At 41.4% G+C, this 16,454-nt stretch overlaps 1 protein-coding gene across 1 annotated transcript in view; it reads left to right on the top strand.

The window, feature by feature from the left end:
• Positions 1-16,454, top strand: part of zswim6 (zinc finger, SWIM-type containing 6) — a 195,849-nt gene that overhangs the window by 152,898 nt on the left and 26,497 nt on the right. Inside the window, exons 6-10 of the mRNA XM_087988736.1 lie at positions 862-1,038; positions 1,248-1,394; positions 2,530-2,658; positions 10,429-10,689; positions 12,429-12,564. Coding sequence (XP_087844862.1) covers positions 862-1,038; positions 1,248-1,394; positions 2,530-2,658; positions 10,429-10,689; positions 12,429-12,564 — 850 coding nt within the window. The remainder of the gene's footprint in view (positions 1-861; positions 1,039-1,247; positions 1,395-2,529; positions 2,659-10,428; positions 10,690-12,428; positions 12,565-16,454) is intronic.

Genomic DNA, 16,454 nt, shown 5'->3' with positions numbered 1-16,454 from the left:
GTTCTTTGTTAAGCACATATCTTTGATTTTTTTTTAGATTAGATTAGATTACATTACATTACAGTGTGGAAACAGGCCCTTCGGCCCAACAAGTCCACACCGACCCGCCGAAGCGCAACCCACCCATACCCCTATATTTACCCCTTACCTAACACTACGGGCAATTTAGCATAGCCAATTCACCTAACCTGCACATCTTTGGACTGTGGGAGGAAACCGGAGCACCCGGAGGAAACCCACGCAGACACTGGGAGAACGTGCAAACTCCACACAGTCAGTCGCCTGAGGCGGGAATTGAACCCGGGTCTCTGGTGCTGTGAGGCAGCAGTGCTAACCACTGTGCCACCGTGCCGCAATCACTGTGCCACCATGCCGCAAGTAGATTGAATTTCTTTCAATCTACTTAGTGGATGACCTTTTCACTTTCTTGCATTATCTCCCACTTTAGCCCACTCACTTGATCAATGTATCTTTGTAACTTACTGTTTCCATCTTCACCACTCTCTTCTAACCTAGATAAAAAACTTGATTCTCGACAGAGCTGTCTCTTGCACATTACATTATAGTGCTGATTACAGGCTGCAGCAGCTAGTGGGCTACATATGCTTACTTGCATCTGTCAGGATGCCCCAAGCCTACTTCGTGTCCATAAGTTATGGCTTAATGTATGAAATTCTGGTGCAATTGCTTGGCATGCACGTATTATTCTGTCTATGTTCACAATTCAGTTTGACGTGTTGTTAAGAGAAAGGCATAGAGACCACAGTGATTTACACAGAAGTGAATTCTGTTAGCTGCTGTTTTTATGTTTTCCTTTTAACAATGGAAACAATTGACATATCTTTCTCAAATCACTGACAGATACTGCAAATAGGCCTCATCGGACTGTGTTCACACGCGCCATTGAGGCATGTGATCTCCACTGGCAGGACAACCATTTACAGCACATTATCAGCAGTGACCTCTACACAAACTACTGTTACCATGGTGATGGTGAAAATTCACTATTTGACTCTCATGGTTGGCCCCTATGGCATGGTAAGTGGCTAAACCAGAAATACATTTGCATGCCTTGAGATTTTGTCCAGTGTTTGTTACTTGAGGCCTGACTGTGAATACAATGCCTGTTTTTAACTGCGGCTCCATTAATATGGAGCTTCTGCCAGGATCTGAATTGTTGTCAGATGGAGTCATTGCACTAATTTTTTTTCTCTTTTACAATTCCCTGCACTCCCTTGGAATTATAGAGCATGTCCCTACAGCTTGTGCTCGGGTAGATGCATTGCGGTCTCATGGATATCCCAGAGAAGCGTTGAGACTAGCCATAGCAATTGTCAATACACTGAGGCGACAGCAACAAAAACAGCTCGAAATTTTTCAGGCACAGAGGAAAGGTAAGCAGAGTAACATTGTAACTTCCATATTTCAAATATCCACTTTGATCACAATTTCATGTTTTCAGTTCAGGTGTGACTGTAGCCTTGGTAAGCTAGCCCCTCCTTGTCCTTCTCAATAGTGTTTGATCCGATTGACCACACCATCCTCATTTCAGTGCCTCCTGTTCATTCTCTATGAATGGTCTGATGCTGAAGCAGACTGATTGCAGCTTTGGTATCATGTTTCACTTTCAGCCATGTACACTTCTGTCAGCGGGTCTGTGAATTCCAACTCTGTAATATCACCCAACTCAACCCCTGCATTACTTCCACTATCACTGAATTCCTTATTCATGCCTTCAGTACCACTCAACTTGCCTACTCTTGTACTTTGCCGGTCAGCCTGTGTAAACTTGACTTTATTCAAGAAACTGATATTGGCTCATGCCTAGTCCTCTCTACTCTCACCAGTGCTTTCTGACTTGCAGTGACTCCTGGTCCGATAATACTTCAATTTTAAAATGTTTACCCTTGTTTTCAGATCCCACTATGGTCTCATATCCTCACTCTTGCTGTCTCAGTCATCTCCTCAAACCTTACAGCTTGCTTAGATCTCTGTGTTCCTCTAATGTTAGCAACGTGGAATGAGAGCTAATCTCTCCATCATTGGCAATTGTGCCAAAGAATTCCAGAGATTAAGACTATCACTAAACCTCTCCATCTTACTACCCCTGTCTCTTAGGTTTGTGGTGATTTCCATAATATTCCCTCAAGTGGCTCAGTGTCAGATGGTGTTTTATGCTCCAACTGAATACTTGGAGTGCTTTTTCACATTAAAGGCACTTGTGAATGGCTTGTCATTTTGAGAAGGGGTTCAATTTTATTATTTATATTATTGAATTAAATGGGTTTGAAGAAGGCTGTCCTTTCCACTGATCCCCTGCAGATGCTAAAGCAGACAAATTAGAGACAGTTCTTTTGTCATCTATTTTAGTAATATGAAATCTCAGTTCTGATTTATAGTACAATTCAAGTGCAGGAACCTAGAAAAGATGCATTGATGATCTATCAATGTTTGTAGTTAGAAAGTGGATAGTTATTACAGTTTAGCAATGGATTGCTTCCACATAAACACTTGAGTCTTTTCACAAAGGAATCACGACAATAACCAACCTTGAAGGCTGGGTAGGTCATCCGCTGGACCCTATTGGCTGTCTCTTCAGCACGCTAATGGATGCTTGCAGAGTGGATGATGAAAGTTCTGGATTTTCTGAATTTACAGGTATGTGCGACCCAGGCAGCATGGTTCAAAGAATTAATGAAAGAGCACTTTATTTTTGTCAAATGTTTTTGTCATGCAATGCAAAGATAATAGTCAAACTATTGCCCACGACTAGTCTGATTTCATGCAGTAGCAGGGTTTTAGTATAGTGAAGTTGAAGAAGCACAATATGTAATTTCACTTGTAATTTTGAGTTGCAGTGTGAAGAACATGAGCTGCAGGAGTATGCCATGTAGCTGATTGGGCCAGTTTTTGTATTCAATAAAATCATTGAACATTCACTGTCAACTCCACTTTCTGAAACTCTCTTAAATCTCCATCTCTAAAAGTTTCAGTCTCAGTCATTGAATGTGCAGATCAACTGAGTATCTGTAATTCCTGGCGGTAGTGAATTCCAAAGGTTCACAACCATCTGAGCAGACACTCTATTAGTTAGATTGCAATTCCATTAAAGTTCTGTTTATCCATCTTTGCTGTTTTCTGTCCAATCACCTATACTGTATTCAGATTTGCTATCCTATGCATATGACCATTGGTTAAATGAAGGTCAAAAACCAATGCATCTGTTGCCTTGACAGCCATCCCTTCTCAGATCTAAGGTGCAGCCCATCAGGTCTAGACATTCATCAGTTGTTTTTTTTTTTTGTTTTCTTTATTCTTCTTGGGATGTGGATATATCCAGTTATGGTAGCATTTATTGCCTATCCCTAATTGCCCTTCGACTGAGCTGACTAGACTATTTCAGAGGGAGGTAAATCTTAAAGTGAATGTTATTTTGTGCATGTCTTTCAATGCCTAATTTTATTAATTGCATTTAAATCACACCAGCTGAAGGCAGTGATTCAGATCCATGCCATCAGAGCCTGTACTTCCAGAGTACTCATTCAGTGTCATTACAACTTTTGGTTCCTCACTTTCATATTCCCCATAAAATCTAATCAGTGTTGTACAACACAGAACCAAACCCTTTCGCCCAACCAGTTCATGCTGACCATAATCAAAATCTAAACCGGTCCCGCCTGTCTGCACTTGGTCCATATACCTCCAAAAGTTTTGTTGTTCATGTACTTACCTAAATGTCTTTTATTCATTGAAACTGCACCCGCATCCACCACTACCTCTAAGTTTATTCCACACGCACCATTGTGTTTATATAAAAAAAAAATGCCCCATGTCTTTTTAAAATCTATGTTCTTTCACCTTAAAACAAAAGTCCCCTAGTCTTGAAATCCTCCACTCTGGGGAAAGGCTACCTGTCATTCACCTTCTCTGTACCCCTCCTTATTTTGTAAACCTCTGAGGTCACCTCTTAGCTGCCTATGCTCCAGTGGGGGGTGGGGTTTATCTTCACAGTTTTAAACAAACTTATATGTTTAATTCTTCTGCCGTTTCCTTATTCCTCCACATAATTTCTTCTGTTATCACCTATGAACAAATAGGCTGCTCCATCATTCAATAAGGTCATGACTGATCTGACCATTGCTTTTATCAATAATCTATCGACTTCTGCCTCAAAAATATTCAAGGACTCTGCTAATTTGAGACTTGTCCTTTGTTTAAATTTAAGTAGTTGTTTGGCATTCCTGTCTTCATTGCTCAGCCCATTGAGGATGTCACATTGAGATTGTGTAAAATGTTGGTGAGGCATCTTCTGGAGTATTGTGTGCAGCCCTGCTATAGGAACTAGACCATTAAATGTGGGGAGAGTTCAGAAAAGATTTGAGGATGTTGCCAGGATTGAAAGTTTGAGTTTTAAGGGGAGGCTAGATAGTCGGGACCTTTTTCCCTTGGAACATGGGAGGTGGAGCAGTGACTTTATAGAGGCTTATTATAAGGGGCATAGATAATGTGAATAGTCAAGGTCTTTCCCCAAGGTAGGGGAGTACAAAGCTGGAGGTCATATTTTTAAAATGAGAGGAAAGATTTAAAAGGGATATGAGGGGCAACTTTTTCATGCAGCAGATGGTTCATATGTGGAATGAACTGCCAGAGAAAGTGGTGGATGCAGGTACAATTACAACATTTTTTTTTTAAAATTGGGCAGGTGCATGAATAGGAAAGGTTTCAAGGGATATAGGACTAGTTTAGTTTGGGAAACTTGGTCAGCATGGATGAGTTGGACTGGAAGCTGTTTCCATGCTATATAACTCTGACTCTAATTAAGAACTTAACCAGATGTTTGAATTTATTCCTATCTAAATCCTCTCCACCCTTGTCTTATTGTCTTAAGGTTGAGAGTGTGTTGCTGGAAAAGCATAGCAGGTCAACCAGCAACCAAGGAGCAGGAAATTCAACGTTTCGGGCTGGCGCCCTAACACTGATTTTCCTGCTCCTCTGATGCTGCCTGACCTGCTGTACTTTTCCAGCAACACACTCAACTGTGATCTCCAGCATCTGCATACCTCACTGTCTCCTTATTAACTTAAAGCCCGATTTCTGACCTAACTAAACTAGTTGTTTAATTTGCCAGGGCAGTGCTTCCTGCCCAATTTAGTTAGTGTCAGTTTCCAGTTTGCTCTGTACCAGTATTCGTGGTCCAGGAAGCAAGTCTTGTCTTGTCGCTCTTGGCTATCGCCATGCATCTAACCCTCTGATCTCTTTTTCTCTCTAGCAATTTGTGCTTGGCCCAGGTACAAATCCAGAGAATGTTACTTTTGAGCTGTAATAAATCTTCAAACTCCTGCAGCTCCTACATCGGACATAACAATGGATTCTTTTCCCCTTCCAAAATCTTTCTCCAGCATGAGGAGCTGCCCTTAACTCTGACACAGGCAGCACAGCTTTCAGAACTCCTGTTCACAACTGGACATTTCCCTGCCATGATCCCATTTCTTTCTACTTCTCCCATTGAATCACCTCCGTAACATTATGCCATAGTCCACTTGTTCATCCTCCAGTTATGGAAGCTTGAGCTGAAACTTTGGTTGGAATAATCACTGTGGCACATCCATGAGGCTGAGGGACTACTTGGATAGCACATTGGGAGCAGTGATCACACAGGAGGAATTATGAGGAATAAAGAAACAGCAGAGTCATTAACCAAAGCATTTGCTTTTTCTTTAAACTTTGAAGAGAGAAACTTACAGATTCTCGACAAAATCTAAAAATTGAGGAATTTGAGTTGGCGATTTCATTGAACGAGTACTCCAGAAGCGCAGGCTTTGATGGCATGGATTCAAAGTCAAGATTAGCACTGCTGGAAAGGCACAGCAGGTCAGGCAGTATCTGAGAAGCAAGAACATCGATGTTTCAGGCAAAAGCCCTTCATCAGGAAATCGTTTCCTACTGTGCTTTTCCTGCACCACTTATCTTGACTCTGACTCCAATCTCCAGCATCTGCAGTACTCACTTTCGCCTGCCATGGATTCAAACCTCAACACAATAGCTGGTGGAATTTAAAAGGCTAAGGATCAGTCCCTGGAACATGGATTTAGAATGGGCAGCTAGTTTATTTTAGAAATTTTTCTTTCTAGTCGAGTGTAGACACAATTACCTCTTTCTGTGTCATACCTTTTCTACAATCCAACTTGCTTGTGCCAACTCTTCCTGATCCTCTGTGTTGTCTGCACTTTGATCTCTAGCTCGACCACTTTAAGGCTCTGAGCCAAAGTGTTACAGACACTTGAAACAAGATGTTGTTACAGTATGGCTCTTGCAATGCTATCTCTAGATATTTTCTAAGCAACCTTGTCAGAGATGTCATGACAACCTCTGTAACAAGTGGGACCACTAGGGGTCAGTGTTTCCACCACAGTGATTCACGGTATTATATTAGATTACTTTCATACGTTAACAATCTGGGCAAAAGAACTGAACTCACTGTTGCTAAGTTTGCAGATAATTAAAAGTGATGGGGCAGGTAATGTTGAGCAAGTGGAAAGGCTGTAGAAGAATTTGGACAAGCTAGGAGAGTGGGCACAGAAGTGACAGCTGGAATACAGTGTGGCAAAGTGTGAGGTTATGCACTTTGGAGGCATGGCCTATTTTCGAAACTGGGAAAGACTTTGGAAATCTGAAGCACAAGTCCTAGTTCAGGATTCTCTTAAGGTTGACATGCAGATTTAGTTGGCTGTTGGGAAGGCAAATGCAATGTTTGCATTCATTTCTAGAGGGCTAGAATACAAATGCAGAAATGTACTGCTGAGGCCGTATAAAGCTCTGGTCAGACCATATTTGCAACATGACAAGCAGTTTTGGGCAAATATCTAAGGGAGGATGTGCTGACATTGGAGGAGGTCTGGAGGAGGTTTACAAGAATGATCCTGGGGATGAAAAGCTTGTCATAGGAGCATTTGAAGACCATGGGTCTGTTCTTTCAAACAAAAACAAAGTTGCTGGCAGCATCTGTGAAGAGAAATCGAAAGTTAACATTTCAGGTTGGGTGACCCTTCTGTTCTTGAGTTTAGAAGGATATGGGGGATCTGACTGAAGCTTACAGAATACTGAGGGGCCAAGGTAGAGTGAATGTGGAGAAGGTGCTTGCAGTAGTAGGAGAGTCTAGGGTCCAAAGGCATAGCCTCAGGTTGAAGGGATGACCCTTTTAAAACTGAGATGAGGAATTTCTTCAACCAGAGGGTGCTGAATCTGTGGAACTCATTGTCAGAGAAAGCTGTGGAGGCCAAGTCATTGAGTGTATTTGAGAGAGAGATTCTCGATTAGTAAGAGCGTGGATCAAGGGTTACCCATAGAAGATAGGAGGATAGGGTTGAGATACATATCAGCCATGATTGAATGACCGAGCAGACTAGATGGACTGAATGGCCTATTTCTGTTCCTCTATTTTATAGTCAGTGGATATTTCTCAGACTATAAGAAGATTTATAGTGTATTAGGACTCTTGCTTTTCCTGATCAATGTTAATAATCTAATCTTTGTTGTAAGTAGACAATTTCAAAGTTTGCAGCTGACACTTAACTGGGAAGAACTGTGAAGAATGTTGTGGAATTCCCAAAGGACATTGACGAGTTGGTGGAGTTGCAGATGAGGTTCACTGTTCGAAAGTGTGTTGTACTTTGGTTACAAGAACATTGAAAGGACAATATAAAATAGAGGATACAATTCGGGATACCGTGCAATAGCAGAATGACCTGTCTGAGTGCACATATTATTGAAGGTAGCAGGACTGGTGAAGAGAGCAGTTAATACAATGTTATCATCCTTATTAATGGGTTTATGGAGTACATAGCATAAAGTATGAGAGGGAGAAAATTATTCAGCCCTTTTTGAGCCAGCTTTGCCATTCGTTACGTTGGATGATTGTCCAAGCTCAGTACCCCTGTTCCTGCTTTCTCCCTGTACCCTTAGATTGCTTTCGTCCCAAAAACTATATCTAATTCCTTGAAACCACTTGGATGTTTTGCCCTCGGTTGCTTTGCCACACAACCACTTTCTATGGCAGAGAATTCCATAGTCCCCACTATCTGGTGAAGACATTTCTCCTCACCATGGTATTAAATGGCTCACCCTATTGTACATGTGGGTGATGTTGGACTTGTACAAGACACTTGTTGGACCTGAGCTGGCATATTTGTGTAAAGCTGTGGGTGCTACTTTGAAGGAAAGATGAGAATGTGTCAGAGAGAACACAAGTGATCTACAAAGATAATTCTAAGAATAAAAAAAACTCAGTTGAGGGTGGATTAAAATCTTCGAGGAGAAAGTGAGGTCTGCAGATGCTGGAGATCAAAGTTGAAACTTTATTGCTGGAACAGCACAGCAGGTCAGGCAGCATCCAGGGAACAGGAGATTCGACGTTTCGGGCACAGGCCCTTCTTCAGGAATGAGCAGAGAGTGTTCAGCAGGAGAAGATAAAAGGTAGGGAGGAGGGACTTGGAGGAGGGGAGTTGGAAATGTGATAGGAAATGTGATACCTATCACATTTCCAACTCCCCTCCTCCAAGTCCCTCCTCCCTACCTTTTATCTTCTCCTGCTGAACACTCTCTGCTCATTCCTGAAGAAGGGCCTGTGCCCGAAACGTCGAATCTCCTGTTCCCTGGATGCTGCCTGACCTGCTGTGCTGTTCCAGCAATAAAGTTTCAACTGAGGGTGGATTAAAGAAATTGGTACTGTTCTCCTTGGAGCGCAGGTTGACTAGGGATTTGAGAGTTTTTCAAACTTGCGTGGACTGGAGAGACTATAGAGGGAGAAGCTGTTCCTGCTTATAAAAACAAAAAGAGTGAGAGGACATAAGTTTAAAATGATGTGCAACAAAACAAGAGTGATGTGAGGGGGAAAAAAACAACTTCGCACAGCAAGTAGTTAGGGCATGGAATTCACTGTCTGGAAGTGTGGTCGAGGCAGGTTCATTTGAAGAATTCGAGGGCTTTGGGTGATTTATTTGTACAGAAATAATGTACAGGTATGTGGGGCAAAGGAGGGGGGGGAGTATTGGCACTAGGTAGCAATTTTTTTAAAAATGAGCTAAATGCCTGTGTAAGTCTCGAACGTACTTTGCATGTGTAGTCCTTGAAGTTACTTAAAACAAGTCTGGGACTGGCAAGAGCTAACTTCATTCAGAGCCCCTGGGGGGGCGTGGCATGTGGGATACCAGAGAATTGGTCTGATCTATCGAATACTGTGGAGCACATTTTGTTACAGTTTGACAAGTGGGTCATAAGTTCCTTGGACAGAAGTGTGTGCTCAGTTTTTTTTATTCACCCTGTGAGATCCCTCTAGTGGTCTGATCCAGAAATGACTAAGCCTGATTTGACAGTGGTTTTCAGATCAGCCTGTGCTTGAATATCCCATGGAGAGAGATGCTTTGACAATTCCGTTCTCCGATTATACAATGCTCTCTCATTGTCAGTTTTATTCAATCACGCTATGAACTGGGATTGTTAATAAATTATCTAAAGTTATTTCGTTCCTTGTTTCATCTGAGATGGGAGTAGCTGATGAAGTTTGTTCATGACTAAACAAACAGACTGTCACTCCATATTTTTCAGGCAAAAGTGTAAATCAATATTTGAATAAAATGTAAATGCACAACTTTGAATTATGCCAGAAAGCCAAATGTTTTGGTATATGGATTTTAAAAAAAGCTTAATATTTGACAAACCTATTCATCTCCCCCCCCCCCACCACACGCACCCTTTTTCCTTCTCTGTACTGTTTTCCCATCAGCCACTAGCTATTTCCTTTGCGTCAATGAGCTGCTTCCAGGTTTTGAAACAATTTATAGGTGATGTGCGGACTTGTTTGGCTGAATGAGCCTCAATTATTCTAAAACTTGTTTTTTGAGAAAGCACCATTTCATTTTACATGATGGTTATATTTTTAAAATGTGATCTGATAAGCATTTATTGCTGGTTTCCCTCAATTGTGCTTGGGTATAAAACCATGGACTTTGAGGCCAACAATTCTGGTCATCTTGGCTGTGATCAATCAGCTTAACATAGATTAGATTCTCGACAGTGTGGAAACAGGCCCTTTGGCCCAACAAGTCCACACCGACCCGCCGAAGCGCAACCCACCCATACCCCTACATTTACCCCTTTTACCTAACATTATGGGCAATTTAGCATGGCCAATTCACCTGACCTGCACATCTTTGGACTGTGGGAGGAAACCGGAGCACCCAGAGGAAACCCACGCAGACATGGGGAGAATGTGCAAACTCCACACAGTCAGTCGCCTGAGTCGGGAATTGAACCACTGTGCCGCCAAATAGTAGTTTGTTTACCATTTTGAAGAGTGGTGTGGTTGGATTTTCGAATGGATGTTGGTTGATTCCATGAATCTAATGCAGTCACATGATTTGTTTCTCTCAGAAACGATGGGGCAGTTGAAACTGCTGGAGTATCAGCATCTACCAGCCCACAAGTTCCTGGAAGATGGGGAATCTTATTTAACACTAGCTGTTGAAATAGCATTGATTGGATTGGGTCAGCAACGAATAATGCCCGATGGCTTGTATGCCCAGGAGAAAGTCTGTCGCAATGAAGAGCAACTGATTGCAAAGCTGCAAGAGATAGAATTAGATGACATTCTGGTGAAAATTTTCCGAAAACAAGCAGTCTTCCTGTTAGAAGGTAATTTAACGTTAGTCAGTTTCACCTTTATTATAATAGCGGAGGCTTTGTTGTATATGTATTGACTGTTTTCCTAAGTTCCTTGACCCTATCCAGCATAATCTTTTGGGGATTTTTTATTTAGATTGGGCATGTGATGCAGGGTAATTAATGGAAGGAAAAGCAAATCTACCCTTTGTAGCATGATGGGATATTCTGTTGAACAAACTTAGAGTACTAACTGATTACATTGTAGTGGGATGGATTACTATTCTTTTACTCATGAGAAAGATTGTGTAATTTTATTAATGGTTTTAAATTTGTAATTTGATTTGTTGCATTCTCAATTATTTTCAATTTACCGCATCAAAAGTTCTTTCAGACGGGAATTTATTCAGAGGAATTTTTAGTGCAGAAGATAATAAACAATTTGCACAATATGTTACTCTAAATTCCAGTCATTGTTTAACTGGAGCTTGAATTATTTCATTAATCTACTGTTCCTTCCTTTATCAAAAATTCTCTAGTTACCCTAAGTGTTTCAAAACACACTTTCTTTTCTAAATATAACCTGCTTATGTTCAAATATACATGTCATTCTGTGCCATCAGGTATGTGCATCTGCGACAGCATAGTTCTATTTGTGACTGTGCTAAGGAAGCAGTTGGGGCCTGGTATGCTCAGGAAGTGAGATAACTTAAGACTTGTAGCTTGAAGGAGCAAAGAGCTAATGGTCAGTAGACTAGTTAAATGATTCAGGCTCCAGTTAAACAGTGACTGAAATTTAGAGAAAATATTTTAGTGGTGGGTCAAACATTTAACTTTTTAATGTATAGAACTATGTCCTGAGGAGATGTTATGAAGTAGGCATAGGAACCGATTACCCTGCTGCTTCAGGCATGGCATGGTCTCTGGAACTGGTGGGAAATTGGAGTCGATAAATGTTGATGTTAGCCTTAGGCATGCACTAGAGAAAATAAATTTTATTAATGTAGCACCTTCCACTTCCTTTGGAAGTCTTGAGTGCTTTGCAATTTTATGTTAGAATAATGTGAAAAACATGGCAACCTTTTAGTTCACAGCAAGATTCCACAGATCGCAATTAAATAATGTTGCGGGATAAATATTTGGCTTGAACAATGGGAGAACACTTTTTTGTTCTTGTGTTAATTAGTGCCATGGGATCCTGAAATATTTCATCTGCAACACTGGTTTAACATCTCATCTGAAAGATTGAGTGTTCTACTGTACAGTACTTGACTATCGACCTAGATTATGAGCTCAAAGCTCTAGAATATTACCTGTAATAAATGGAAACAACGTATGAATAAACTTTCCTCTATGGAAGTCATTTAAATTAAATAAAATAGCAACAATGCTCATTTTGTATGAAATGGATATTATACTTTGGGAAAGTGACACTTTGAATCATCCTTTTGCCCTCTGTTAAGTATTTGTCAGTTGAAATTGGGATTTGGTTGGTTTGATAAAAGTGCAATTATTTGTACTTACCATCATACCTTGTTGTTTACTAACAATTTTCCAGTCATAACCTGTCATGTTTGCTACTTTGTTGAGTTTCTCTCCAGTGTTTGAGAAATACTTTACAGTGGTGGGTCAAGCATTTAACTTTTTTTTTAATGTACAGAACTGTGTCCTAGAAATGGCAGAGGTAAGCACACACGAGCTTACTGCAAATCATCTAAACAAGTCAGAAGCAAATGCAAGTTGTTGAGATGAATATTTGCTTTCCTGTGCAGGTGGGCCTTATAGCGGCCTGGGTGAAATAATCTACCGAGAGAGTGTCCCAATGCACACCTTTGCCAAGTATCTCTTCACATCTCTCCTACCTCATGATGCTGAGTTGGCATACAAGATTGCACTGAGAGCAATGCGGTGAGTATGGGCCATTGCTGCAGCATCACTTTTAACAGTGCTGACATATTGACTTAATTGAATGATCCTTTAAACTGCTTATGTGTCCATGATATAGTCCAGCAAATGGCTGCAGTAAGGGAAAGAGAGAATGCTGTACTTGCATCTCTCAAATCCAGTCTGCCTGTCAGGTCTGATGCCGCTATTATGGAATCTGACCATGTTTGAGTGGCAGTTTCAAGAAGTATTTAATCATGAACTGGCCTTAAACAAACCTTGTTTAATTATTCATAGACTGAAATCTCATTTTCAGTAAGCCTCTGAATAATAAATATGCTTTTACAGCTTTGATCTAGACCTTTAGAATAGTGATGATCACAACAATTGCCTTTGTTTGGACCCCCTTACTCCACTCCCAACTGCTTTCCCTATCACTCTGCTTGAAAGACAATTGATTACTGTTTATATTCACTGTGCTCCTCAGTAGTGGTGAAAAATTGTTAATCATCTGCACAGTGACCTGCTTAACAGGATATAAAGGAAGGTTTTTCCCACTACTACTCCTTATTTGAGGATCTGCACTTTAAAAGTTCCAGATGTGGTGCTGATTCAGTCACCTGATTAATTTGGTTAATTTCGAACAGAAACTACAGTGGCCCTGAATTTGGGGGGAGAAAAGTAGTGATGTGTCCAAGTGTTGTAATTTTCTTAGTCAGGCAATCATTTTTTTTTTTGCGGTTGCAGGCCTAGAAATTAAGTACTTTTTGAAGAAGAAAAGATAACTTGTTTTTAGTCTTATGCATTTTGTTTTCTGATTTAAATACAGATTCAAATTCTTGTTGCACGAAACAATTAACAATTTATGGATACCTAATGGGACTTTGCTCTGTTAAGTTTGGGGTTTTCTGGATAATATCCATCAAATTGCAGTACTGTCACTTGATTTTAGATAGCTTTGAGTATGGAATGGCATATTTTATTCATTTAATAGTGTAGGTATCTCTGGCATTTATTGCTCATCCCTAATTGCCAAGAGTGGGAGTTAGGAGACTGGAGTTACTGTATGTCTGGAGTTACATGTAGGCCAGACCAGGTAAGGATGGCAGATTTCCTTCCCTAATGGATATTTATGAACCATATGGATTTTTATAACTATCAACAGTGGTCACTATTTGATCTTTCTATTGAATTCAAATTTCAGCATCTGAACTGGTGCAATTTGAAACCATGTACCCTGGGTGTTCGCCTGAGGTTCTGGATTACTAGTCCAGTGACATTACCACTATATCACCTATGATTTGGAAGGTTACAATTTTCCCTTTGGTGCATAAGGAAAAATGTTGGCAGTCTCTGTGCGGAATGTAAGCTCTTCATAGAAGAATTTGACCCAAAGCTGTTTGATTCATCGTTGTTGTTAGCAAAGCAGCTGAGAGATTTGGGTTGGAGGTGGTGGTTCTGGTGAATGGACAAAACTATTTTCTGGTCTGATCAAATCTAAAATTGCTGTGATGACAGAGATAGAGGTTAAAGTGAAGCAGATAAAGTGTGCCAATGACTGATGTCAGGTGGATAATTCAATGGAGAGTCAGGCCAAATGTAGAAATTTAGGAGGGGAACTAAAATATCAAATTTCTAAAAAATAGAGTGGCAGTTGATCTAAAAAGGAATCTAGATGATACCTTTGACACATCAACAGTAGAAGGGTAATAAAAGGCTGAGGGGGTGAGTTGGGAATTAAGAGGAGGATTCATGCATGGAGGCAGGTGGAATGTTTGAAATGCTTTTCTTAGTGTTTCATGGAACTTGGACATTGCTGGCTAGGTCAATGTCTATTGCCTCATTCCGAATTGCTCTTGAGCTAGTAATGAGTAGCTGCCTTGAACCACTGCACCCCACTGTGGTCTTAGGAAGACAGTTCCAAGGATTTGACCTAATGACATTGAAGGAGCAATGATATATGGCTTGGAGGGAAACTTTCAGTTTGTGGTGTTCCCATGCTTTTGCTCTCTTTTGAACTTCTATGGTAAAGGTCCCAGGTTTAGGAGGGGTTGATGAGGGAGTTGGTGAGTGCATTGCTGCAGTGCATCTTGTATATGGCACACACTGCTTCACATGTAAGGGGCAATAATGTTTAAGGTGGTGAAATGGAGATTAGAGTCAAGAGTGTGGTGCTGGAAAAGCACCACACTAATCTCCTTCTAATCTCCTTCTCTTGGATGCTGAGCTGGAAATGTGTTGCTGGAAAAGCGCAGCAGGTCAGGCAGCATCCAGGGAACAGGAGAATCGTCGTTTCGGGCATAAGCCCTTCTTCAGGAAGAAGGGTTTGTGCCCGAAACGTCGATTCTCCTGTTCCCTGGATGCTGCCTGACCTGCTGCGCTTTTTCAGCAACACATTTCCAGCTCTGATCTCCAGCATCTGCAGACCTCATTTTCTTCTCTTGGATGCTGTCAAACTGTGTTGTTGGAGCTGCACCCAGCCGGCAACTCCTAACTTATCCTTTGCTGATGGTGGACAGGCTTCGAGGAGTTAGGTGGTGAGTTACTCACTGTAGTATTCTTGGCTAGTTTTAGATTGATGCTAATCCTGGGTTATTGATAGTGGGGATTCAGTGATGCAAATATCATTGAATGTGAAATATCAGTAGTTAGATTCTTTCTTGTTGGACATGGTCACAGAAGTCCAGTGGCTCAGTGGTTAGCTCTGCTGCCTCAGTGCCAGGGACCCAGGTTCGATTCCAACCTCCGGTGACTGTGCAAACTCCGCACGACATTCTCCCAGTATCTGTGTGGGTTTCCTCTGGGTGCTCTGGCTTCCTCCTGCAGTCCAAAGATGTGCAGGTTGGGTGAATTGGCCATGCTAAATTGTGTAAGCTAGGTGCGTTAGTCAGGGGAATTGTAGAGTGATTGGGGTAGGGGAATAGGTCTGGGTGGGATGCTGTTCGGAGGGTCAATGTGGACTTGTTGGGCCTACTGTCATGTCTGGGGCTGGATAAGCACAGCAGGTCAGGCAGCATCTGAGGAGCAGGAAAATTGCAGGAAACGTCGCTTTTCCTGCTCCTCTGCTGCCTGAAATGTGCTTTTCCAGCACCACACTCTTGACTCTAATCTCCAGCATCTGCAGTACTCACTTTTACCTCGTTGGGCCTAACGGCCTATTTTTACACTGTAGGGATTTTGTGATTCCATGAAGTACCATACAAGGACAGAAATGTTACTTGCCATTTATCAACTTTTTGGCCTGAATGTTGTCCAAGTGCTGCTGCGTTTAGGACTCAGACCGCTTGAGTATCTTTAGCTGCAATAGGTGCCGCACATCCATGAAATCCCCACTTCTGACCTGTATGATACAGGGAAGGTCATTGAAGCAGCTGAAGATGGTTGGGTCATAGATACTCCCCTGAGGAACTCCTGCAGAGATTTCCTGGGACTGAGATGACTGGTCCCTCTCCTCTTCCCCAACTACTGGGTATGACTCTAGTCAGTTGAAAGGTTTTCCCTGATTCCCATTGTCTCCAGTTTGGCTTGTGCTCCATGATGCCACACTGTCAAATACTGTTTTGATGTCAAGGACATTTATCCTCGCTTCCTCTCAAATCCAGCTCTTTTGTCCATGTTTGTATCACTGTTCTAATGAGTTATGGAGCTGAATGGCCCAAACAGAACCCAAACTGAGTATCAGTTAGCAAGTAATTGTTGTGTACGTACTGCTTGATTACGTGTTTAACATTTTGTGCTTGTATTGATCAAGGAAGATGCCATCCAAATCATGCTGGAGGAGGGGGTTCTCCTGCTTGAAGAGTTGAGAATTGTAAAATGGGCTATAGGATAGGTTGTCTGTATTTGAAAATGTCATTCCACTGTTCAGTAAAGGATATTAAGATAAATCCAGCAACTACAGACCAAACTGTTAA

Source organism: Chiloscyllium plagiosum, unplaced genomic scaffold, assembly GCF_037043375.1.
Source record: "Chiloscyllium plagiosum isolate Xiang-an unplaced genomic scaffold, Cpla_swu_hap1 HiC_scaffold_1, whole genome shotgun sequence".
In the NCBI taxonomy this organism is placed as follows: domain Eukaryota; kingdom Metazoa; phylum Chordata; class Chondrichthyes; order Orectolobiformes; family Hemiscylliidae; genus Chiloscyllium; species Chiloscyllium plagiosum.
The sequence above is the reverse complement of the archived record's forward strand: the minus strand, read 5'-3'. Positions and strand labels throughout refer to the sequence as shown.